Source organism: Carassius auratus, chromosome 6 (assembly GCF_003368295.1).
Source record: "Carassius auratus strain Wakin chromosome 6, ASM336829v1, whole genome shotgun sequence".
In the NCBI taxonomy this organism is placed as follows: domain Eukaryota; kingdom Metazoa; phylum Chordata; class Actinopteri; order Cypriniformes; family Cyprinidae; genus Carassius; species Carassius auratus.
The window spans coordinates 21,312,393-21,338,192 of record NC_039248.1 but is presented as its reverse complement, the minus strand read 5'-3'; the positions used below and the strand labels follow the sequence as shown (position 1 = coordinate 21,338,192).

The window sequence follows — 25,800 nt, the reverse complement described above, 5'->3', positions numbered from 1 at the left end:
TACATTACATCATAATTTTACTTGGAGTTTAATATGGGACTGTGAAACCATTCATCCATTCAACCATTCGTTTTAACTTTAGATTTGGTTGCAGGTAATTTAGTTCTCTATTTCTTACTAAAAAAGATTAAAAAAGACTTCACTTTTCTCACTTGTAACACTAATGTAAGAATTTGAATAGGTAACAGAATATGTTTGTATAACTTATCATTTTTTCGTGGTTTCTCCTTAACCTGAGTCTGAATATACAAAGAGATGCATTTGCTTTTTTGTATGTAATGAAAATGTTTGTGAAAACGATCTGTATTACATGGCATATTACATTTTTATCGCATAATATAAAAGCATCGCTCTTAATCATAAAATATATATAAGCATTCAACTATATGAGTATTACACTTTTTAACCTTAAATCTGCACTTTTGGAAATATGTTTCATTGAGTTTCAGGAAGAAAGCACCCACTGCTTGTTTTGAGACTTGTATGATTCATGCAACGCTTCGTAAACAAACTGTTGCTTTCAGAAAGGAAATGGAAAAGGTTTTTTCCACTAGTGTAATTTAAGTCAGAAAGCTCAGGAGAGAATATATGTTACATTCCAGTGTGTTTTGCGCAGGTGCACACTCCAATGAAGTTCACCGTAAATTTTGTTCATACAATTTTGCTCACTTTTGTTTAAAAATACAAAATGATGTTTTTCGGTCACCTGTGCTACCCCAAATGGGTTAGGAGAAAAGTAGAAAACATCTACTCATCACAAAACCTCATGACACTGTAACATGTGTCGTTGCACTTGCATCTGTTTTTGCGATCACCTGGCTCTAATTTAGCTGGAACTGCCATTTGATTTGGATTTATGCATTTCCATGAAAGTAAAATATCTGCAGTGCTATATGACCATTGCTTTAGGGAGGAATGAAAGAGGTTTCAAATGAAAAACACATGTTTTCTTCATACCTAAATTTACAGGTGTGTGAATATCTGCCTGGCAAATAAGATCCATTCACTCCAGTGGTACATAGTATGCCAAATAAAGTGCACTATTGTAGTTGTGCTCATTTCAGATCTGTATTACACTTAGATGCACTCTCATTCTGAATTATATTAAGCTTTGAAAAAAAAAAAACGTGTAGAAATTGCTAGTAAATTTCAGGAAAAAATGGCTAACAAAACAGTGAAGTAAACATGAAATTTAGAAGTAGAAAAACTGAAATGGTATTTAGTTTCAAAACATACTCCAATAATCTTTTCTTTTTTTTTTTTTCTTTTTTTTTACATTTTGTAGAAATGTTTTGAGAAAGTTAGTGTCATCTTATCCTGAAGTAAATCATCTAAAAACTGTGAAGGATTTTGAAATGCATGATTGTGAAGTTCTCACTGCCATCATTTTTAAAGCCTATGATAAAACCCCGACAGTTAATTGCAGTGAGCAGTGGAGGGAGGCTCTACAGCATAACCAAAAGTGCATATAGTTGTCTTGAAAGGTGGCGTTTGAAGAGACCGTCACTGTCATTTTTGGGTTATTTGGTTGGTTAAGTGACGATCTCAGATCTTGGAACGCTCTCACGTACAGGGCCACAAATTGAAACCAGATTTTGACACTGATGTGCAATGAGGTTTAATTGAGGCCTTTAGATAAAGTATGACCTATCTGTCTTCCAATCCATATGAAACTTTCATTAGATTATGTCCTCTATTCTAGAATGAGAGTCTGGTTAGAGTTAGGATTTGTTTATGTTCAGAACAAAGTTTATAGGAAAGCTATTAATTATTTTATAACCTGCATATACGCTTACTGTAAATTGTTAATCTTTGGAATATAAGCATAATATAGAATAACATTTATCTCTGTCCATCCTAAAACAAAACAAAAAAGCTGACCCCTTTAAATATTAAAACGTGGCTCAATTATCCTTGATGTGGCACAGGAAAAAGTGCAGGACAATAAAAGCTTTGCATATAAAGTGCCATTTCTCTTTATTGCTGTGGTTTTCACAGCACATTAAGAAAACACTTACCTGTAAAATCCAGCATTTATCCCAAATGTTAATTTAACAGTAAAAATGGGGTAGCTTTTGCAGACATACCTAGCTATGCGCTCCTCTATTTAAATTCAAAGAGCACACTGTGTCCCCATTGCAAAATCACTGACACTATTTTTGACTTTCATTTCCTTTTTCCTGATATGGGCCTCATGCTGTTTATGAGGTAGACAGGCTCTGTGCGAGGCCGAGCTTTTACTTTTAAAGCGATCTTCACCTATTGCATGTGAATGATGTTGACTAAAGCACCTAGAAGACGTCGTGTAATGTGTTACACTGAAGAGCCAGTATTGTGCTGTGGGATCAGTTAAATCCTACTATATTTATTCTTCCAGGTCTCACCAGGGCCACGGCCTTCGTGTGCACTATTGGCCCTCTGTACTTTGGGGTGTTGTGTTTAATAAGGTCCTTCAATCCACTAATGGTTTCTCTTTAAATACTGTTATCAGATAAAAAATGTTTTAGTGTGATTTTCTCAAATGATATTTTCTCAATAATATTATTTTAGCTTGTTACTGAGAGTCTGTTTATGGTTAGAATCTTGGGGATATTTGGAAAACTGATTTCCCACCACCAAACTATACTATTAAACAGACAAAATTATTTTTTCCTCCTTTCTTATTTTAAATTTTTTTTCTAACTAGTATACTAATTGCCCCAATGGGAATTATACCTTTTTATATACTTGCTAAATATTATTAACATGAAAAAATATATATATATTAATAATCAAACTGGCTTCTAAGATGTTTAAAAGCTTTACTATTCACAGTACAATTTTTTTCTGAAAAAAAAAAAAAAAAAACGCTTGTTGTGCACATTAATCTGTATAATTAATTTAAATAAATATTTATAATGACAGTTGTTGGTTTTTCTAAATCCCACCAAATTAGTTCATACATTTTTTTGTATTTGTTTTCGCTTGATTAATTAACTATCTTTTAAAAAATTAAGTTTTCTTGTGAGATTATTTATTCATATTACTTTTGATATATCGCACTGCATATTTTTCCCATTCAACCATTATGAGTGAAATTTCAAGAAACTATTATTAATACACGTATTATTATACACTCATGCATATGTCAGACACTTTTACCAGACACTAGTATATGAAGAGTTAATTAGCAAAAACAGATAACTTTCAGATAATTTGCAAAAATCATGATTTTTCATTTTTCATTTCAATTAATCTCAATCAAACTGCAGTTGGTTATTTTGATTAGGTTAAAAAAATAACAAAAAATACAGCTAACTAACACAATTAAAACATGATAACAACAAAAAAAAAAACATGATTTTTTTTATTTTTAAAAAGGATTTATGTTTTTTTTTATGCAGATAAACTTTTCATATGTATACGTAAATTAAACTAGTCCATGCATTTCCTGGGAATTTACCTTTTGACCTTTAAAAGGCGCCATTCTGTTCCAGGTATGCTTTTGTAATATGCATACTAATGTATCAAATATAAGATTAGAGAATTATTTTGTTTAGTCTGCATCTTAAAGTCAAGAGAACTTAAAGGTTCTAGTAACACTTTTCTTTCCCTCATTAGTGTTAATGCATTAACTACCCTAAACTAACAACGAGTAATTCAAAGCTTTTTATTTTATTTATCAAATTACAACATTTGTAATTTGAAATTAATATGAGTACATTTGTTCATTGTTTGTTTTAGTTCTGAGTTTATTCATTAATATTAAGTGATGCATCTTTTGATTTAAAAATGACTGATTATTTTAAAATTAACATAAAAGAGGTAAATGCTGTAGAAGTATGGTTCATTGTGAGTTCATGTCAACAAATTAAATCCTTAAAGGTAATGTGTTAAAAAGTTTCCATTAATAAACACTGTGTGCAACACTTCACCTTTTTTTCAGAATTCCATGTGGAATATTCCTCGCATTAAGCCATTAAAACAAATATACTTGGAAAAAATCATGATGGATCTTCTTTGCGTTGATGTGGCAAACGCACTTTTTTCAGTGAAACAGAGACTAGATCATGCGGCAGATCTGAATGTGTCCTGATTTCATTCCACTTTTCTAAGGCTTATGTTTTTAAGTATTAACTGAATCTCAGGTAACCGGTCCAAACCCCTTCAGGAAAACTCTCAAAAAAAAGTATCATTAAAAGAAGTTTCTAAATGATAATAAAGACAAATATTAAATTAATAAGATAATAATATTAAATAAGATTAAAAATACTGAAAGACATTTTATACAATTTATACAACATTTTAAATGTAATTTATTCCTTTGACCTGTGGTTCTGTGTCCCATGATCCATCAGAAATCATTTTAATATGCTGATTTGGCACGCAAGAAAAATTTCTTATGGTCAGCGTTGAAAACATTTGGACTGCTTAATATTTACTGACCCCATTTTTTTTTTTATTGTTGTATGTTCCTTATACTAATTGACTACTTTTAATGCAGACTATTTAAGCTCTAATGTCTTCTTTGAAGTGTATGAAGCATGGCCGAGGATTTAGCAAGCTGCTGCATGAGCTTTCCTTTGTAATTCCTTCGAGTCGCTGGGAAAATGATTTTAAACATTCCAAAGTACTTGGGTGACACAAATGAGAAACTTTAACAGCTGCTAAATATAACGTGCCAGTCTTGAAATGGTCCTGTCTGAAAGTCTGAAGTGTCTGAAATGTAAAAAAACCATCCATATTCTGAAATGTTTGCCTACTTTGTCTTCTCAAGTTATGTGTTAAAGTTACAACGACAGCTTCATAATGCAGTATGCTCCTAGCATACTGGCTGGTTTTAGAGACAAATCTTTTATTACTTGCCCCGTCTGCCCATGTCCCCTTAAGTTATTCTCATCTGCCTCCTTGCAGGATCACTCAATGTGAACACCATGATTGGTGACATTTGAGGAATGGCCTTGTAGGGCTGGTACAAATTTCAAACACAGAAGGCTGTGTAATCATATATCATGCTGTAAATGTGTAGAGCACATATGAATGCTTCAGAGGCAACCGTCCAGTGATTCCATATGTTGACTACAGTCTCTGTGTGACCTAGATCATCTGCTCCATTCACACTCCGCCTGAAATGTTATGTTTTAGCATAAACTGAGGGACCTAAACTACCACGTTTCAGTGCAGTTACTTGAAACTCCCAACATACACTGAGAGAAGGGCTGAGAGAATTAAAAATGATTATTTTTGTTGTTATTGTATTTGTTGTTTTGTTCATTTTTACATAGACCATTAAGTTATTGTACTCTAGAATTTTTTATTTTTTATAAAAGTTTGATAATTAAGAGGGGTTTTTTCTGTTTTTGAAAGTCTTGTATGCCCACCAAGGCTGTATTTATTTCATAATAAATACAGTAAAAACAGTAATATTATTATTTATTCCTAGGATGGCAAAATTATCTGAATTTTCAGAAGCTATTACTCAATACTTCAGTGTCACATGATCTTTCAGAAATAATTTCATTTTGCTGATTTGGTGCTCAAAAAACATAACTAAATATTTTTGTGGAAATCATGATACACTAAAATGATGTGATGCACAAAACTTTGGGGTTAATGAGATTCATAAACAAACAAATAAATAATTTTATTCAGCAAAAAGTGTGTTAAAATGATTGAAAGTGATGTGAATAATATTACAAAGGATTTTTTGTAAAGAGTAAAAATAACTTTGCATTTCAATAGCAAATACTTAAACTATTATGAAAACATACTTACCTGTAAAGTAGCATATTCGGAATAAGGGCCAGATTGTAGCAAAGTCGGAATTTACCCTTTTTTTTTTTTTTTTTTGCTTTTTTTTTTTTAAATAGCCTTTGCACAGAAAGCTTTGTATTTGCTAGTCTCCTAGGTTCACAAAAATGTTGCCCATAAAATACGTTGCATAAATTTGAACATCTGAGTTGTGCTGTTCGGTTGTAAATAAAGCTTAACCAATGATTCCTCAGTGCATCTACTTCCAGAAGGCCTAAAAAAGTGCTTTTGCTTTCGTGTCTCCCTGACATGGGACCGCATCAATACTACTGCGGTTCCTGAAACCATGCCTACTCTCTTTGCACGAACATTTGGGTGGCCTTACACAAATATTTCCACATCGTGATGTAAACATGTGGGGGCGTGTTTGGATGAGGCGTTTTAGCCCGGTCTGGATCAGCCTTCTCTTTTAGATAGAATAATTCTGCAGATCTCATACATGCACAAATAGCCACATAGCACACTAAAGAAAAGAAAAAACTGAAATCGCATCATATGACCCCTTTAAAGACAATACACAATAAACTTAATAATAAATACAATAATGCTATACAATATAATATTGTATTTGCAGTGGCATTAACCGACAATCTTCTGATATGTCTAAGTGTTTGACTCTTGGGAATGTGACTTTGGGAAATGCTGGCAAAATAACACACCAAAGAATCCCTCCCCTCTGAGCTGTAACCCCTGTATGCACTGTAGCAAATAATTGAGGGTCCTTGTAACCCAGCTCTTTCCCGTGTGTGTGGTATCCCCTCTGCTTGGAAGTTCACACAGAGGTTTGCAGAGTCACACGTGTTAACCAAACAGGGTTGTCCCTGGGGAGACAAAGCACATTTGTAAGAGCCACCGTAAAAATGGAAGAACTGAGTTGTTTATCATTATTGAGCTCTTAGAGCCCTGCCGCTTTCAAAATCACTTTGCAGTGAACTGTTCTTTTGTTTTGTTTTTGTTTTGTTTCATTTGTTTCATTTGTTTAGTGTTTTGTTTTTATTTTGTTTGTTTTGTTGAGTTTTGTTTTATTTTTTTTATTTGTTAAATGTTTTGTTTAATTGAATTGGTGTTGTTTGTTTCATTTCTTGGTTATTGTTTATATTTAATTGAAGTTTTGTTTAGTTTATTTTGTTTTGTTTCAAAAGGGCCCAATAAGCTGTCTGGCCATAATGTGAAGCCTGCATATACATACACCGCAATGATTTTAACAATTATTCAATAATTCTGCTAAGCAATGTGGTTGTTCAGGCAAAATGGCTTTGAACGCATCTCAGCCAATCATAATCAAAGATCGAAACTATCTATTAAACGAAATACAATGAAATCCATGCATTCTTAGTGTGTCAGAAATGTCCAAATACTTTATAATATACATGAAGTACAAATGCTGGTGGTCGACCAAAGTCACATTAAACTTTATTATCATACACTTCAGTTCCTTTGATTAGTGTGCATTATTATTATAGTGAATGTTCAAAGATGTGTTGTATGTTGAGTCTATAAGGCTTTTGTTGTTGTTTTAAAACCTCTTTGAAATGCTCAAACTTAAATGAGGCAGAAGAGGCAGAAATCTGCCTGATGATCACACACGTTCTTGTTATATAGGGCACTCCTACTTCAGTCCTGTGAGCAGGGTTTTGTTTGGCTCATGATGAAGACTTTTCTTGGCTTCTTAAGGTCTCCAGCAGAGATCCAAAGTCACTTTTTTCCCAACCTTAAAGACTTTAAACTGAACTTGAAGAACTTTGATAAATGTGCATGCTGCTGTTTCAATTATAAAATGAAATGCATGTTTAGTTTCTAGTGATATAACAAAGATTGATTACTGAAGACATCATTATTAGAAGTGATGGTTTTACAGGATTGGTTGTGTGTAGTAATAGACATTGTGTATCGTAATAAAAAATCACTCGTTTCCATTCAATTATACAATGACTTTGCTCCAAGGATATAGTACACATGTAATATGGACCAACTTTTATATATAGTGTATATAAGGTTTTTATATATAGTTATTCAGCATATAGACTGTCTAATAATCTAATTGACTAATAAATCTGGCATTGTGTAATACATTGTGTGTAATGTTGCTGACTAATTGGACAAATTACATTGTCCTTTTTTGGATAAAAGCGTTTACTACATGCATAAATGTAAATTTAGAAAATAACAGATGGGTTTTGAATGAAATGACAGTGAGTTCATATGATGATTTTTTTTTATGTTACATAACTCGTCATGAATCATGTGTTGAGAAATTTTCAATAGTCCAGGACAGTCATGCACAGTCAAAAGCAGTGAGTAATCCTGCGCTTGTTTACGGTCCAGCATGTGCGTTTCATTTTCTCCATTATAATTAAAGCAAAGCCTGCAGCATCTGTCTTTATAAGACTAAGTATAGTTTACTGAATGAAATTGGCATGTAAAATTGGAGTTTTGTGCAATATATCCTGACATTATAGCTCCCCTAATTATGTGTCATAAGCAATTCTGTTGTTCATTGGTTCTTGAGAACATACATGTTGTGTAATAATAATGTAGTAAGCCAGTACTATTTCATATTATGATCAGTAAAGGTGGGAGTGATATTTTGACTGAACTGGTCATCCGTATTGGCTCTAACACACTCTCTGAGGTAACGTCTGACCCACAGGCAGACACTCCACATCCCCTGGTCAGTTTCTTTTTATAATTTTTTTTTTTTTTTTATGTTAAGGCCAGAAACATCTCTATGCAAGAAGACAAATGCAGACATGAATGCTCGGCCAATGCACTGCAATTGTGCATTTCATGAAAATATTATTAAATATAAGTAAGGGCTCTTGTGTTCCTCTGGCGGTCACAAAAAAACGCTTTTCAAGAGGCGATGGTTACATTCAGATATTTGCGACATTTAATCGATTGCTATCATTCAGGTTTTTGTTTAATGCTAAGAACGTCCCACATATACTGTATGGTGATGAGTTGCTGTCTGAGTGATTTACAAAAGAAAACAAGCATGAAATCATTTAATTTAAATTTAATTGAATTAAAATTGTTTAAAATGCATTTACATTATTTTGTGTGTTTTAACGTTAAATCAGTTTACTTGTTAATAGCTCTCACTGTTGCTGTGTTTTGTTCAAATTTTACAAAACCGTATCTTTTCTTGATGCTCCAGTTAAAATGAAAATGACACTTTCTTAAAACTTTGCCAATAGAACAAAATACACATACATCCTATATAAGATATATTCACACATTGCAGTCATGTACTGTATAGTGTTTGGCAAGACTGTGTAGTTAACTAAATTACTAACTACTCTAGAGAGGAATTAGCTAAGCTAAGCTGAATGCTACTCTTACATAAAGAAGCTCGTAATGGTAGAAGACAAGACCTCAGATGATGCTCTGAAACAACATACAAAACTACCAAACTTTGCTATAAGTTTGATCACAACATATTATCATGATTGCTGTTAATAATGTTAATAGTAAAATAGAAACTTACATTATGTTTTGAAATGATTTGTATTGAGAAAAACGCTCTACAAATAAACTTGAATTGAATTGAAAGGTATTTTGAGCTACATTTAAGCTACTTCATACTGTCTATAAATATAAAATACTTAAATATGAACTATTACAAGGTCACCTGTGAAAACAAAATTGGACTTTTGCCTAAATATAATATAATGACATTATTGACATTATTGCAATTGAATGAAAATGTGTTAAACTGTAGATTAAATTGATAATAAAGGCACTTTGCACTTTTGGCCAACTTAAGAAGGACTTAAGTTCATATTTATATGTAATTTCAGTTACGCTTTAGAATAAGGAACACATATTCACTGTTAATTAGGAGTTTTCCCTCAATAAACTTCTAGTTTGCTGCATATCAATAGATAATAAGACAGTTGTTAAGTTTAGGTATATGCTAGGTAAAATGTACCGTAGAATGTACCGGAAAACATTTGGGGTGACCTATTTGTAATAATGAAGTAAAAAAAAAAAAAGTAATGAAAATGTTTGCGGTGTTCCATTTTTTCTAACCTTTTTATAGCATACATAAAACTAAGACATCTGCATAATATATCAGTGTAAATATGAATATTAAAAAGTGCCGGCTAGTTTTATTGTGTATCTGTGTTTGCTCAAAATTCAGACTTTCATAAAAGACTCTGTTGATGGCCAGTAGTTAGTGAAGTAAACCCAGAGAGCTTGTATTTTCTCTTTGAATTCTTTGTCAAGTTTTTCTCTCCTAGCCACAATGCCTCATGAAGTTTTCCCATAGTTGTTGCTGTTCTCACGTCAGTATAATGAATATGGAAATTCCATTATGCTCCGCAGGCAATTATTGCAGCTTTACAGACCAAATTAATACCATGGCCTCAAAATAACAACAACGTGTTTTCCCATTAAATTTGTGTCATGCCTCAGTGCCTTTTCATAACTGGAGAATAAAAACTAAAAGGATGAAGACAGTTCTCAAGCCAACAGATTTTCAGAATATGGAATGTAAATGAGATTATTAGCTTTTCAGACACTCTTTTTCAAGGTGTGGGTGGTAGATGAACCTGAATTATGTTCAAACATGAATTATGTTCTTTCTTGTGTGGAACACAAAAAAAAGATATTTTGAAGAATGTTTCTGCCGATACAATAAAAGTTAATGGAGTATAAAACATCACTGTGCCCCACTGGCTGCCATTGTATGGATGGAAAATTTTTTTTTCAAAATATCTTTGACAGTTTAAAATGCCATAATGACATGATGCTGAATACTGACATTGTTGTTTTAATGTATAAAAACTGACGCCATTTAAACCTGGGCTGAAACTTGCTTGAGGATTGTTAGGATACAGTTGATTCCTCTTTTAGTTTTATTAAGGAGAAATCATGTTAGAGAGCAGTTCCTGGATGTCTGTGGTGAAATGAAGTCATACGTTTTTTTTTAACCATGTGTCTCATTCTCCAGGAATGAACGTTCCGTCTCCGCCTGAGATGAAGCAGCTTTGGAAGATGCTCTTTCCGCTCCTTATCCTCCTTTACCTATCGGGTGCTGTCAAGTCTCAAGTAAATCCAGGTAGATATATATATATTCTTTTTATACTGTAGATTAAATGGCTTAAACTGTAACTAAATATACTAAATTTAATAATTAAGCTGATACTTTTATCCAAAGCGACTCTAGCCTAGGGTTTAATGGCTTACTCAACAGCACAATAACAGTGGTTTCAGACTTTGTAGTAAATTTTAACTACTAGTCTACAATATTATACTAATTGAACAGCTATAGTGGTGTGGGAAAATTTTTTAATTTGCTCAAAAGCTGTGTTTCAGAAAGTCACTATGGAAATCAGTTGTTGTGGCAATGTGGTCACCATCTCTGATTTTATAGTGCATGAATTAAAGTTTTTCTAAAGGTCAGGATGCTGCATGCTGCATTGTTATTTTTTGACTAGCTTTGAAACTGGCAGCCTTGTGGTTGTGATCAATCTACGTTTGAGGTCTGAATAAGCTCTGGAAGATGCCCCAGATTCCATTCTGGTTCGCATGGCTTCTTCTCTTTTATCTGTGTCTTTCAACTTGAGCTTTCTCTCTCTAGCATGGGTGGTTTGTGGGGAGGAAAGTGTGATGTCAATGTGAGGTTCAATTATATTTTACAAGGAAACCAGAAGCCAGCTCACGGTGAGCAGCCGTACAGTAGAGACTAAAGCATAAGTCTGGAAAGCAGCTAATACCACCACGGCTAGAGGCAGTTTCTTCTGGGATCCCCCAGGATGAAAACCACACTGTGCTCTTGTACTATATTGGGCTGTGTTTCTTTATGAAGCAGATGAATTTGATTACTCAAGGTGACATTGCTTCCTTCCCCCGATCATGTGTCAGTTTCCTCTGCCATATTTAAAAAAATTAAGACCGTAGGCTGACATTAAAGGCTTAATTGATAATGCATTGAGTTTTAAAACATTTTTGTATTTGTAGTGCAGTTTAAGGTTTAGAAGCATGCCAATGTAATACGAAGAGGAATGCATAATGTTCTTTAATGTGTTTTTTTTTATAGCCATATTGTGTTTAATGTATTCAAGAGGAGGATATGGCAGTCAATCCAAACTGTTTAATTGTCGAACTGCAAAGTAGTGTCTGGCCTGTTTCAAAGTAAACATGGAATATGTAAAATGCTTTGTTAAAAACCCCTCTGTGTGGTTTATGTGAAGGGAGTCTGAATTGTTTAAAAGTTTTTGGATGGCTTGTGGTACAAGCAAAAATAACAGAATTACACTCAGCTGTTCTGTTGCTGCCTCAATGTTCTGGATTGTTACTTTCCGGTCTGAAAGTATCTGAGAAAAGTGGGTGAAGGAATCCTGCCAAGCATTTTTACCCCAAACACAAAATAAAGAAGAAATTACATTTTGGAAAAGGAAAACGAATTATTAGGACCATTTAAGTTTTTAATTGTTTGTAGACATTTAGACAGACATAATAGTAATAAGAGGAATATGATGGAATAAGAGGAATCATCGAGATTTTTTTTGACAATATTTATTTCATTTTTATTCATTTTTTACCACACACACACATTCTTGAGAAATTACACTTTTCAAAAGGTTCCTGTACATTTCATATCAAAATACAGATTTAATAGGACATAGTCACAACTGAAAAACTAGTTTCACAGGCTTAAATTAACATTTTTTTAAGTAATTGTATAATATTTAATGCTATATATATACATATACATATATATATATATATATATATATATAATTTTTTTTTTTGTACTTCAGCATCTGTTTATTGTGTAGGGGGGCGGGACACTTCAGATTCTAGAGTGCATTTGATTGGACAGAAAGTCTGATGAGAAGCTAAAGTGCAGAGTGATGTCATCAAAACCGTTGATCTATGTCGGAAGTGAGAGACAATAAGCTTTGAATGCTTATATATTGTAAATGCAATTTTTTTTGGAGCATACTAGCTTATAGATGACCTAAAGGCTAACATATTCATACAAAAAGCTAAAAAACTTCAATTTCATGGGGACTTTAACATATATAACATGTTCTTGAGAAATTACAAGTTTCATTAGATTCATGAAGGGTTCCTGTGCACTTAATTCTGAAAATACAGATTTAAAATGATATGGAGGAAACTACGCTCTCAACAAGCTCAATATTCATTACAATCTGCGTGTGCTGTGCTTTACAGTTTGGATCAATACACTACAGTGCTTTGAACCATTTCCTTAGTAATATATCATGGTATCCCATAATTGCTGCTGAATATTATTACTTCTCATCACAGACACTTAAAAAATCTTCAGTTTAGAATTTCTTTTTCGCAGGCTGGCAGTAAGAAAGGAAAGAACACCATGCTAAAGGAGTGGTGAAATGTAACGGGATAGAGTCCATCACTCAAACCTCATTGAACTGCGTGTGAGCTCTGTGTGAGGATGTGACCTTGCTTTGAGTTTATTATTGAATGTAGCAGGGGCGCAAGCATGATTGTTTACAATGGATTCAACAATCAGACTGGAGTCTGTGGCTTGTACATACCAGACATTTTGACAACAGTAAAGTATATTGAAACAGCTTCTATTTCTTACTTTTCCCCTTTTTTTTTGCTCCAGAGGCTCTGTGTGTTTTTCAGATATTTGTTTCTGCAGCTCATAAGTCATGGCAGAAGACTTTCTCATGTTTACAGTTTGGTATTCGACTAATTCAATTAAGTGACAGAAGATAATGACAGTGTTTCAGAAAAAGTGTATAAATGGTTGCTTTCCATGGAAGGTGGTGAATTTCCGTTCTTTCCAGGAGAGAGAAGCTGTAACCTCTTTAAATATCAGTTTTGCTCCTTCATATTTCCGCTGGAAAAAAGCTGAATTTTTTTCCTACTTCTGGAAAAGTGTGTTGCTGAACTCAGTAGCTATGGGATCTACTCTGCCAACTTTCCTCTGCTTAAAATTCCCAAAGACTGTAGTTATACCATCCTACTCCCTGCTTTTTTCCACTTTGAGAAATAGATTCTTACGTTTTTTCTACTGTAGAGAAAAGAAGAAAAGAAAAATGCAAGTGCCTGTCTTAGCAGTTTACATGTGAACAATTAAAAGTGTGTGTATATTAGTATACTTATGTGTGTGCAAGGTTTTGGACCCTGCAGTTAGACAGCAAACATGGTGGAACAAATGTGCCATTCACAAGGATTGAAGATGGAAAAAACTGGTTGGCGAGAGGGGGAAGTAAGCGCCACTCGGACCAATGAATTACTGCACAGGACCAGAGTGGCCCATAAGAGAAAGAGAGAGAGGAAAGACCAAAAGCCACAGTTTCTTCACACAACTTGAGTATTTTTCCACCTTTCTAAAGTGGGGATATTTTTAGACCCCGTAACTGAATGTTTACTCCATCTGATAGTGAGGCTGTAACCATCCACTCTTGGAGAGTAGAAAAACATACACATAGCTGTGAATGTACGATTCTTTACAAATCTCTTGTGGGCTGCATTTCAGGTCAGAGCCTGTAAATCTGAGCAAGCACTTTGTTTTCTTTTGTTAGTTTCATTTTATTAAACTGTTAATTAGTATTCATCACAAATTCAATTTGTTGATTTCATCATTGCGTGTACATTGCCTTATGTTCATATTTGCATATTAATCGAGTAATTTTTAAATCAAATATTGGACTGCTTTTTTTTTTTTTTTTTTTTTGCATATGGCCCTGTGTCTCCAGCCGAATAGGACGGGGCATTCCTATTCGGGGGCGCTCTCGTGTCAATTGTCTAACACTGCTTTGCCTGTGTTCACAAAGCTATGAAAGCTCTGCTCTGAGTTACAAAAGCACATACATTTTCTCACTTTGTGCCTGAATATTAGAGCCGAGTGATACAACAATGTGTGTATGACATATGTAATGTATGACATTTCTGAAAGAAAAATATTATTTCTAATATACATTATACATACATTAGTATTTTTCAGTCTTTTGATTTTGTGTAAACAACTTAAAGTGTTTTTTTTTCAATCAGAATATTTAAATCATCTGTCACTGTTAGCATGTAAGTTACAGTACAACTCAGTACAAATTACATTGTAATTATTATTTAAATTTATTTACTCCTATTACTTACATATCCAACATTCAAAAGAAACATTTTAGTACAATAATTTTTTGTACTTTTATCATTTGATATAGTAAAATTTACAAATAAGTATGAGAATATTGTGAGTAGTGCTGTCAAAAGATTAATCGCGATTAATCACACCCAGAATAAAGGCTTTTGTTTACATAATATATGCATGTCTACTGTATTCATTTATTATGCATAAATATAAATATACACACACTCAGTATATATTAAAAAAATAGATATATAATACACATATTGTATATTATGTTAACAAAAACTTTTATTTTGGATGCGATTAATCGCGATTAATCGTTTGACAGCACTAATTGTGAGTATTTGATATATATCGCCCAGAGTTAGCTTTTATAAATATGTCTCTATACTATAGCATGAGTGCATATGTGTGTTAAGGAAACAGTCAGAGAGAGAGAGAGAAAGAGTGAGTGATGGGGGAGGAGGATGCTGTTCTGTTACATCTGGAAGAGCTTTTTGTTGGGGGATTCAGCTAGTTTTGGATTATATCAGCTTGTCATTGCCAAAACCAAGCCTCTGAGGTTTCCCCCATCTTGACTTTTAAGCAAACATTTGGAGGAGAGACAGAAAAAAAAAATGAAAAGAGAGACAAAAAGTCCTTCACCACTATCCTTGCTATTGCTGGCAGGATCACAAAGGCTATTTTGTTGAAATGGAGGGGCCACTTGGAATAGGAGTGTCCTTGTACACCTTTTTTTTTTTTTTACATGTCCGGATCTTCACACAGACACTCAAAGAAAAAAAAAGATATTACAAGAGATTAACAGAGTTCATATAAATATTCTCTCTTGCTCTGGCAGTGTTATGTGATATTGCAATTAAAATATGAAATACTGATTCTAAAATATACTGTTCAATCAAAATGAATAAATTGTGCCAGTCATCAGCTGGTGGTATGGTGGTCTAAAGCCCTATATTCTTGTTTGTCCAAGAGTTCTTCAAAACCGATTTCCTCTCACAGGCCAAATCTAACTATAAATCAGTTTTTAAAAAATCGACTTAATTTATTCTTGTCCACCTTCTGACTTTAAAACTTTCAACCAACCAGCCACTGTTGCCATGTACTGTAGATTCTAAATATTTAATTCAAGTAAAATGTGGGGGAAAAGTAATAGAAACCATGATGACATGGTTTATATGCTGTTCTCCATTAAATTAACACAAAGAAAAATATTTATGACTATATGCTTTTTACAGTTTATAATGATGAAATCTAAAAGTGTTTACATTTTAGTAACTATCATATCTATTGTTCATTAAGTCAAATAAAGCGAAAGCACTGAAATGCAAATGAAGTAGGAATGGAAATGCTTTATGAAAATTATGTGTTAATATTAAATATTGCCTGCATGTTTATAAGTTGCTTAGATTTATATCTGCAAGATGGATGGGATTTAAAAAAAAGTCATAAAAGCACTATTTTTTTTACAGGTGTGTGTCGGTCTCCGTTAGGAATGTCCAGAGGCCAGATCTTAGATGAAGATATTTCAGCTTCCAGTCAGTGGTCTGACTCCACAGCAGCAAAATATGGCAGGTATGAGCACAAACACACACACACACACACACACACACACATACACACACACACACAGTATTTTCCATGAGCTGTAGTGCAGGTTATCTTGGTGGGATCAAACCACATCTGGGGAAATATGGGTGGCCTCATTAAAATGATGTTATTATGCTTCTTCCTTATATTAATTCTGCATTTTCACTGATTCCTAGTGTTCCCAACACATTCCTCTTCATCAAACTAACTATTTTAGACTAAGTACTAAGTTATAGACCTTAGTCAAGGTAGTACCATATTAAATTTTTTACATAAAACAAGGCTTTGAGGGATAGAAGTACAGTATGTTAAACTGATTGTGCTGACGTTTAACAACATACTGATTGTTCAGCTGATGAAATGTGTTTCTGAGTAAAAAATTAAATAAAATCAGTAGACTACAACCTCCGTAAAACAGTTTTGAAAGTTGTGAAGGCTGTAAGTTGTGAAAACTACAGCCTACAGTCTCTGTGGTGCAGCCCAGAGAGATGCTTGCATGTATTTTATTCTCTTCTGAATGTTCTTTGTGTCTTAGGCTGGACTGCGAGGAAGGAGATGGTGCGTGGTGTCCTGAGATAGCAGGAGAACCTGAGAATATGAACGAGTTCCTGCAGATAGACCTTCGTTCTCTGCACTTCATCACTCTGGTGGGCACTCAGGGACGTCACGCGGGGGGCATTGGGAATGAGTTTGCCCAGACATACAAGATCAAATACAGCCGTGATGGAAGCCGCTGGATCTCATGGCGCAACAGACAGGGCAAAGAGGTACACGCTGCAACACTGGCCTATGTGCTATCATAGAAAACACAGCATCTTGCTGCATGCATGTCATCAACTGATTATATATTCATATTAATTACGTTTTTATCAAAGGAGACACAAGAAGAAAAAAGAGATTGACCGACTAACCAATTACCTTTTTGACTGGTTTAAGAATATTGTTGTTTTTTTATTGACTCGTGTAATTATTTTTATAATAATACTAATAATACTAATAATTTAAATGTTCAGTTTAATTCATTTATAATTATAATTAATTCATGTATAATTATATTATATTTTATTTTATTATTAGGAATTTATAAAAATTCATACTTTTTTATAAAACGGAGGGTTTCGGTCCTTGATCCTTATTGGTTGAGCCACATTCTAAGCTGTTGTAAATTACTGTGTTGCCCGGCACCACTTTGTTGGAACCACAACTGTTTCTGAGGAACTACATTGTTTGGTGGAAGAATACTGTTTTAATTAATATCATTACACTTAATTTGCCTAGTTTTAGTCTGTGAAACCTTACTACATATAACTTCTGTATTAAAGCAGTAAGCCCCGTTCTTGTGTATTATCTTATATTTCAAATAAATACTGTTCTTGTGGACTTTTTCTTTATCATAGAAAAGCATCCACAAAAATATTAATCAGTAGCACTTTTTTAATAACGTTGACATTTTTCTTGTGCACCAAAGCAGAATGTTATGACTTATAATGATTTCTGAAGCATCATGTGTCACCGAAGTCTAAATAAATTCCATTTGAAATATAGAAAATATTTCTATATATTTCTATTCAAATAGAAAACAGTTGTTATATTATATTATATTATAAATTATTATCATGTTATGAATGTCTTAATAATAGTAATGTTTATTATTATTATATTTATAATATCATTTATGCAGATTTGTTTTGCAAGCTGAATGGTTGCTAATTAGTCTAGATAACACAATATAAAAACTCAAAATATAAAAAACACATTTGAATGTGATATAGCTCATATATGCCAGTAGTGAATGTGTTGCAGCAGATGTGCTGCGTGCTGCGTGGTCAAAAGTTTGTGGACCCCTATCACTGTGTTTGACTATTTCACATACATCCATTACTAACAGGTGAATAAAATCAAACATACACCCATACCCTGATCAATCTCTGTAGACAAACCTCAGGATGGGACATAACTTTCCCACTCCACCATGAGTGCCTCTGTACACAGCCAAGTCCAGAAAGAAGTGATTTACTGGATCTGGTGTGCACATCTGAACTAAATCAAACATTTCTGGGATTAATTGAAACAGCAGCTGTGAGCCAGACCTCATCGTCTGTGCCTGACGTCAATGACACTTCTGATCCCAGCAAAGCTCTCCTAGAAGTGCAACTGTTAATGCGCATGATTTTGATGAAATGTTAACTGTTCATCAAGCACATGTGAGTTGTTTAGGTGTCCACATATATTTGAAAATCTAAATGCATTTTTTTTTTCTTCTGTTGTGTAGGTGATCGAGGGAAACAGGAATGCCTATGACATTGTGCTGAAGGACTTGGAGCCCCCCATCATTGCACGTTTCGTCCGCTTCATGCCAGTCATCGATCACTCCATGAACGTCTGTATGCGTGTGGAACTGTACGGCTGTGAGTGGCTAGGTAAGTCCGACAACTAATGAACTAAATAAAGTGGAGTTAAATGCTTCAAATCATTCTTTTTTTAGTCTTCTTTGGTGTTCCATGAAAGAGAAATTAAAAACCGGTTAATTATTTGTGTAAACTATCCCTTTGAGGACACCGCCAATGAAATCACTTGACACAATTTTCAGATCTATGTTAAATGTATTTTCTAAAGAAACCAGAAGTTTGGGTAATGCAAGATGAGTCATTCGTTTTTTTTTTTTTTTTTTTTCTGGTCTATTTTCCCAGAAGAGCACAATTGTAAATTGTAAATTTTACATTTCATGTGGTCTTTGTGACACCGCAGCATTTTCATTGTATTTACTACACTGAATTATATGATACTGAGGAGGACACAGTCTTCACAAGCCTTGCAAACTCTCACTCTCTCTGTGACATTAGAAAAATATTGCAGTGATATGATATATGTTGCTCTGGAAATTGTAAATGCAGATGAGATTTTTATCATTTTGTAATGACAACTTTAATGTCCTTCAGTTGGATGAATCAGCATTATGTCATAGCGCAGAACCTCCTCTAACATTTCCACCTGAAGGAAAAAAAACAAACTAAAAGTTTTGACAGTGTTCTCCTGTGTCTGTTTCTAGATGGCTTGGTTTCATATAATTCTCCACTTGGCCAGCAGATGACTCTAAATGGACAGCATATTTATCTCAATGATTCAGTGTATGATGGAGCAATGAGTTACAGGTCAGTACAAGCTTGAGAATGAATGAGGAAATTACACCTTTAACATTACACCAATCTAAGTCTGAGTGTGTAGCAGTTTAGCTTTGACATAATATAGTCTTATCCCACATCTACAAAATATGATGTACAATGTTAAATCTACGACTAAATGTCAATATATCTCGACTGACAACTGATTCAGAATCAGAATGGTTTCAACTGACCTGTTTGCCCGATGCCTGGCACATGAAACAACTGATCCCAGATCAGTCACACAATGCAGACAGGCCAGTTTGTTGTTGTCTTGTTGCTATGACGACAGGTGCTAAGCCCCAAGAGAGTCACAGTGGTTTCAGTGTCCACGGGAGAACTTGACTCATTGCTTCCTGAACAATACCTTCCATGACACCGTGCAAAGCGTGTTTACCTTCCTGATAGAGCTGGCAGGAAAGTGCAAAGTAAAAATCCACAGATTCATAGTCATTAAACAATCACAAGAGAAACCTGTGTCATTGCTGGCGGGGGACAAACGATAAATGTTTAAATGGCTCCATCTAGTGGCCATATGGTGTGAAGAACAGAACAACATTTTAAGTAGTCAGGGTATTAAATACATGTGAGAGGCTTGATTTAAAAAAAAAAAAAAAAAAATATATATATATATATATATATATATATATATATATATATATATATATATATATATATATATATATATATATATATTTTTTTTTTTTTTTTTTTTTTTTTTTTTTTTTTTTAAATATATATAAATACACACACAACGAAAAGTAGCAACTCATATATAAACATGCAATACCATTTACAAGTTTGTGGTCAGTAAGAATTTTTTATGTCTTTGAAATAGGATATTTTTATGATCACCAAGTCTGCATTGGTCTATAAACAATTCTGTAAAAACAGTAAATTCAGTAAAATTAATTTAATTGAAAATAACTCTTCTCTGCCTCAATATATTGGAAATTTATTTATGGGATTGCAAAGCTGAATTTTCAGCAGCTATTTTTTTTCAGTATCACATGGTCCTTCAGAAATCAACTGATTTGGTGCTCAAGAATTGCGAGTATTTTTTAATAATTCGTATTTTCATTGTTATTGAAAACATTTGTAATGCTTAATATGTTTGTGGAAACGTTGATACAGTTTTTCCCAAGATTCTTTGATTAATATAAAGAACAGAATTTATTCCAAATAGATCTTTTGTTCGTAAACTGATCAAATGTGAATAATTTATTGTCACATTTGACCAATTAATGCATCCTTGCTGAATTAAAGTTTTAATTTCTTAAAAATAAATATCTTACCTACCCCAAAATTTGAAACCTTTGTATATATATGCAAAAAGATATATGCTGGCTTTATTTTCCCCCGTAGTATGACAGAAGGACTTGGACAGCTGACGGATGGCATGTGTGGCCTCGATGATTTCACACACAGTCACGTCTACAACGTATGGCCTGGTTATGACTATGTGGGCTGGACCAACGAGAGCTTTCCCAACGGTTATGTTGAGATCATGTTTGAGTTTGACCGCACCCGCAACTTCACCACCATGAAGGTAGAAATGTCTGTCAAGTCCTACGCTGATGATTCTCTTTTCTCAAGTCATTTTAAATTCATAGGGTGTGTTGTTAAAAGTGCAGTCTAATTGCTGGAACTACATGATTTAGTGATCGCAAATTGTTGGGTGACTTAAAGGTTCACATGACGCAACTCTCTTTTATTTACACCCGCCATAATGCTTTGTATTCTGTCTCCCTTTTAATCCAAATTGATTTAGGTGCACTGCAACAACATGTTCTCCCAAAGAGTGAAGACCTTTCAGAAGGTGGTGTGTTACTTTCGCTCGGAGTTGGACTGGGAAGCTACACCCGTATCATTCAGCCCCGTGATGGATGATGTCAACCCCAGCGCCCGCTTCGTCACCGTCTCACTCTACAATCACATGGCCAGTGCTATTAAGTGCCAGTACTACTTTTCTGACATCTGGATGATGTTTAGTGAAATCACCTTCCAGTCAGGTTTGTCAATGTCCATGCATAGACCACGACGCTGTCCAAATTGATTCCTTATGGCACAGTCATCGTATAATGGCTGGTTTAATGCACTAATTTCAGATACAGCCATGTACAACACAACCTTGGCTCCCCCCAAAACCGGTCCTCCCATCAGCATACAGCCAGGTCAGATTTTTCGCTGTTCCTGAATCAGTCATATGTCGAGAACCAGCGGTTTCTGCGTTATAATCCATTTGAATAGACTTCACTGACCGTTTCTGGAGTGTAATTTCAGCATCAAGTTATCTTTCTTTTTATCCCCTTCTTAGGGGATGACCCCACCCACAAAGTAGATGACAGCAACACCCGGATCCTAATTGGCTGCTTGGTTGCCATCATTTTCATCCTAGTGGCCATTATTGTTATTATACTATGGAGACAAGTGTGGCAGAAGATGCTTGAGAAGGTGAGAAGCTTGTGTCTGGCAGAAGCTTTCATAGCTTTAAAATATATATATATATATATATATATATATATATATATATATATATATATATATATATTTTTATTTTTTTTTTTTTTTTTTTTTTTTTTTTAAATAAAATTAATACATTAATTTAGCAAAGACTCAATAAACTGATAAAAAGTGAGAGTAAAAACAATTATAACAATACAAACTATTTCTGTTTCAAATAAATTATTTCCTTTTGAGCTTTCCATTCATCAAATAAACTTTAAAAATAAAAAGAATCACGGTTCTGAATGACCGTGTAACACTGAGGAGTAGCATAATGCCTTCTGAATATTCAACTTTTCCATCACAGCAATAAATTACATTATAAGATAAATTAAGATGGGAAATAGTTATTTTAAAATGTAATATTAAATGATATTACTATATTACTTATTATATTACTTTTTAATTTTTACAATTTTTAATTTTGCCCAATTATGTGTACAGTCAAGACGTTATATGATGTCTTTAATTCAGAATGTTCACACATGAACTTCTTGCATAAAATGTTCATCCTGCATCTGACCTTAACATATAAAACAAGGGTGATTATGAAAAGCTTTTACTGTAGTCAGACTGCAAGACCCCTAAACAGACAAGTTTGAAGCTATTTTGCATATAAATGAAAAAAAAACAGTAATGCATAAGCGGATTGTAAATATGATTTCATAGATGTATATCACTTTGAACTACCTGTTAATATTTTAGCCTTTTTTAGCGTTTTTCACTAAACATCCTTCATTCCAGGTGTCTCGGAGGATGCTGGATGATGAACTAACTGCTAGTCTGTCAATACAGAGTGAGACCTTCACCTATAACAACAACAACAGCCCGTCTTCAGTGCCCAGCGAGCAAGAGTCCAACTCCACTTATGAGCGCATATTCCCTCTGGGACCCGACTACCAAGAGCCATCCCGCCTGGTTCGCAAACTGCCAGAGTTTTCCCAAACATCAGAAGACACCAGTGAGTTCTAGAATAATGTATAGACTATATATGGATATTCCCTATAGATTATGCAATCGTATATATTTATTTTTGTTTTTCTGCAGCTTCAACAAATACAGCTTCCAAGTCGGCTTCAGCCAGTGTACAAGAGGGAGTCCCACATTACGCAGAAGCAGACATCGTCAACCTGCAGGGGGTAACTGGGGGCAACACTTACGCAGTGTCTGCCCTTACCATGGACCTGCTGTCAGGGAAGGATGTCGCTGTGGAAGAATTTCCTCGGAAGCTGCTCACCTTTAAAGAAAAGTTGGGAGAAGGGCAGTTTGGAGAGGTCAGTTCTCAAATAACAAACTAGAATCTTCATTTAGGAAAAAAATCCTATTCCATAAACTGTACTGTTCAAAAGTTTTCAAATGTAATTTATTCCAGTGATGGCAAAGCTGAATTTTCAGCAGCATCTTCAGTGTCACATGATCCTTAAGAAATATTTCTAATATGCTAATTTGGTGCTCAAGAAACTTTTATTATTGCTATTATTAATAATATTGGGGAAACCATGATACATTTTTTAGGAATATTTGGCGAATTGAAAGTATTGAAAGTATATTTATTAAAATTAAAATCTTCTGTAACATTATAAATGTCACCTTTGATCAATGTAAAGTGTCATTGGTGAATTAAAATATTAATTTCTTTAAAATACATACTGACCCCAGACTTTCTGAATAGAGCATGTTCAATGATATTAAATCATATCTGCCCTAGTGTAAAACAAATGTGCTAAAACGTATTTAATTGTCTGGAGTAGTGCTGAAGATTAACTAAAGATATACTGAAGTATATTTGGTTGAGCTTAAGTGGAGCCATTGCAAGTAAACGTTTGGTACACTTTAAATATCTTACATTTAAAGATTGATATTATTCAAGAATCATATAATCCTCATCAATAAAAAAAAGCATGTTTTAGGTTCAATATTATGAAAAATGCATTGTGCACAAGTAGTACACCAAATAAAGTTTAATTGTGATTTTTATATCAGTAAGTCTCGAGCAATATATCAGTAAATATGTTAACAGATTTGAACTGTTCTTGAGATAAAAGTATTTGATATGTTACTCTTTTACTAGGGTGAATATGCTAAATGACTGTTTTTGAGTGTCACCAGGTGCATTTGTGTGAAGCAGAAGGCATGCAAGATTTCATGGATGAGGACTTCTCCTTCGATGTCATTGAAAACCAAACAGTGCTTGTGGCTGTCAAAATGCTTCGAGCGGATGCAAATAAAAACGCTAGGTTTGCAAGCCCAAATGTCACAATCGTGTACAACGCTGTCACTACATCCTAATGGAAATCAAATGCATCCTGTTGCTTTAATATTCATGAATTTCAATTCTTATTCACAGCTCCTTTGTTCAATTCTTACAGGAATGATTTCTTGAAGGAGATTAAGATCATGTCACGATTGAAAGACCCTAACATCATCAGGCTGCTGGCGGTGTGTATGAGCTCTGACCCTCTGTGTATGATCACGGAGTACATGGAGAACGGAGACCTTAATCAGTTCCTGTCCCGCCATGAGCCTGAGGGCATGATTGCTCTCCTCAGCAACGCTCCCACAGTCAGGTAGATAACAATACAGTGGTGGACTGTGACTCTAAATCCCTAAGAAAGATGGACTCGTCGTCATTACTTCGAACAGAAATCTGACGAATCAACATGCAACATGTTATTGCTAAACTGAATTTTTGGTAATGTTCTTAAGCACACCAGGTTATGACTCACATCCTGCTTTAACTGTTTCAGTTACAGTAACCTTCACCACATGGCCACACAGATTGCTTCAGGCATGAAGTATCTCTCATCACTCAACTTTGTGCATCGAGACTTGGCCACACGCAACTGCCTAGTAGGAAAGAACTACACCATCAAGATTGCAGACTTCGGAATGAGTAGGAACCTGTATAGCGGAGACTACTACCGTATCCAGGGTAGAGCGGTGCTGCCCATCCGCTGGATGTCCTGGGAGAGCATTCTTCTGGTCAGACACATCCACAACCTAAAAAAATTATCTACCGTATTTTCCGGACTATAAGTCACACTTTTTTTCATATTTTGGCTGGTCCTGCGACTTATAGTCAGGTGCGACTTATTTATTAAAATTAATTTGACATGAACCAAGAGAAATAAACCAAGAGAAAACATTACCGTCTCCAGCCGCGAGAGGGCGCTCTATGCTGCTCAGTGCTCCTGTAGTCTACCCCTGAGCAGCATAGAGCGCCCCCTCGCGGCTGTAGATGGTAATGTTTTCTCTTGGTTCTTGGTTCTAAATAAATGCGACTTATAGTCCAGTGCGACTTATATATGTTTTTTTCCTCATCGTGACGTAATTTTGGACTGAGGCGACTTATAGTCCGAATAATTCGGTGCTCTGAATTGGCTTCAAATGAATCTCTAGTGATCTTTCGGTGTGTAAAGACAGATTCTGTGTCTATAAAAGTCTGACACAGGATGATTTTTATCCTTACAGGGGAAATTCACCACATCCAGTGATGTGTGGGCTTTTGGTGTAACCCTTTGGGAGATGCTTACCTTCTGCAAAGAGCAGCCTTACTCCCAGCTGTCAGATGAGCAGGTCATTGAAAACACAGGAGAGTTCTTTCGGGATCAAAGGAGACAGGTACAAGTATATCTACTCTTCTGCTTTTGTGTAGAG

The 25,800-nt window shown here is 34.4% G+C and overlaps 1 protein-coding gene across 3 annotated transcripts in view; it reads left to right on the top strand.

Annotated features, from left to right (window-relative positions):
- The window catches only part of ddr2a (discoidin domain receptor tyrosine kinase 2a), a 31,148-nt gene that overhangs the window by 2,430 nt on the left and 2,918 nt on the right, over positions 1-25,800 (top strand). The window contains exons 2-16 of one of the 3 annotated variants that reach the window (XM_026265514.1): positions 10,748-10,855; positions 16,360-16,462; positions 17,013-17,244; positions 18,750-18,897; positions 19,527-19,629; positions 21,004-21,187; positions 21,410-21,650; positions 21,747-21,812; positions 21,980-22,092; positions 22,939-23,104; positions 23,191-23,417; positions 24,253-24,380; positions 24,513-24,710; positions 24,891-25,125; positions 25,615-25,764. In XM_026265514.1, coding sequence (XP_026121299.1) covers positions 10,750-10,855; positions 16,360-16,462; positions 17,013-17,244; positions 18,750-18,897; positions 19,527-19,629; positions 21,004-21,187; positions 21,410-21,650; positions 21,747-21,812; positions 21,980-22,092; positions 22,939-23,104; positions 23,191-23,417; positions 24,253-24,380; positions 24,513-24,710; positions 24,891-25,125; positions 25,615-25,764 — 2,400 coding nt within the window. In that variant the 5' untranslated portion in view covers positions 10,748-10,749. Of the gene's footprint in view, positions 1-10,747; positions 10,856-16,359; positions 16,463-17,012; positions 17,245-18,749; positions 18,898-19,526; positions 19,630-21,003; positions 21,188-21,409; positions 21,651-21,746; positions 21,813-21,955; positions 22,093-22,887; positions 23,105-23,190; positions 23,418-24,252; positions 24,381-24,512; positions 24,711-24,890; positions 25,126-25,614; positions 25,765-25,800 lie in introns of all 3 variants that reach the window. The other 2 variants (XM_026265507.1, XM_026265500.1) reach the window with 2 other exon arrangements.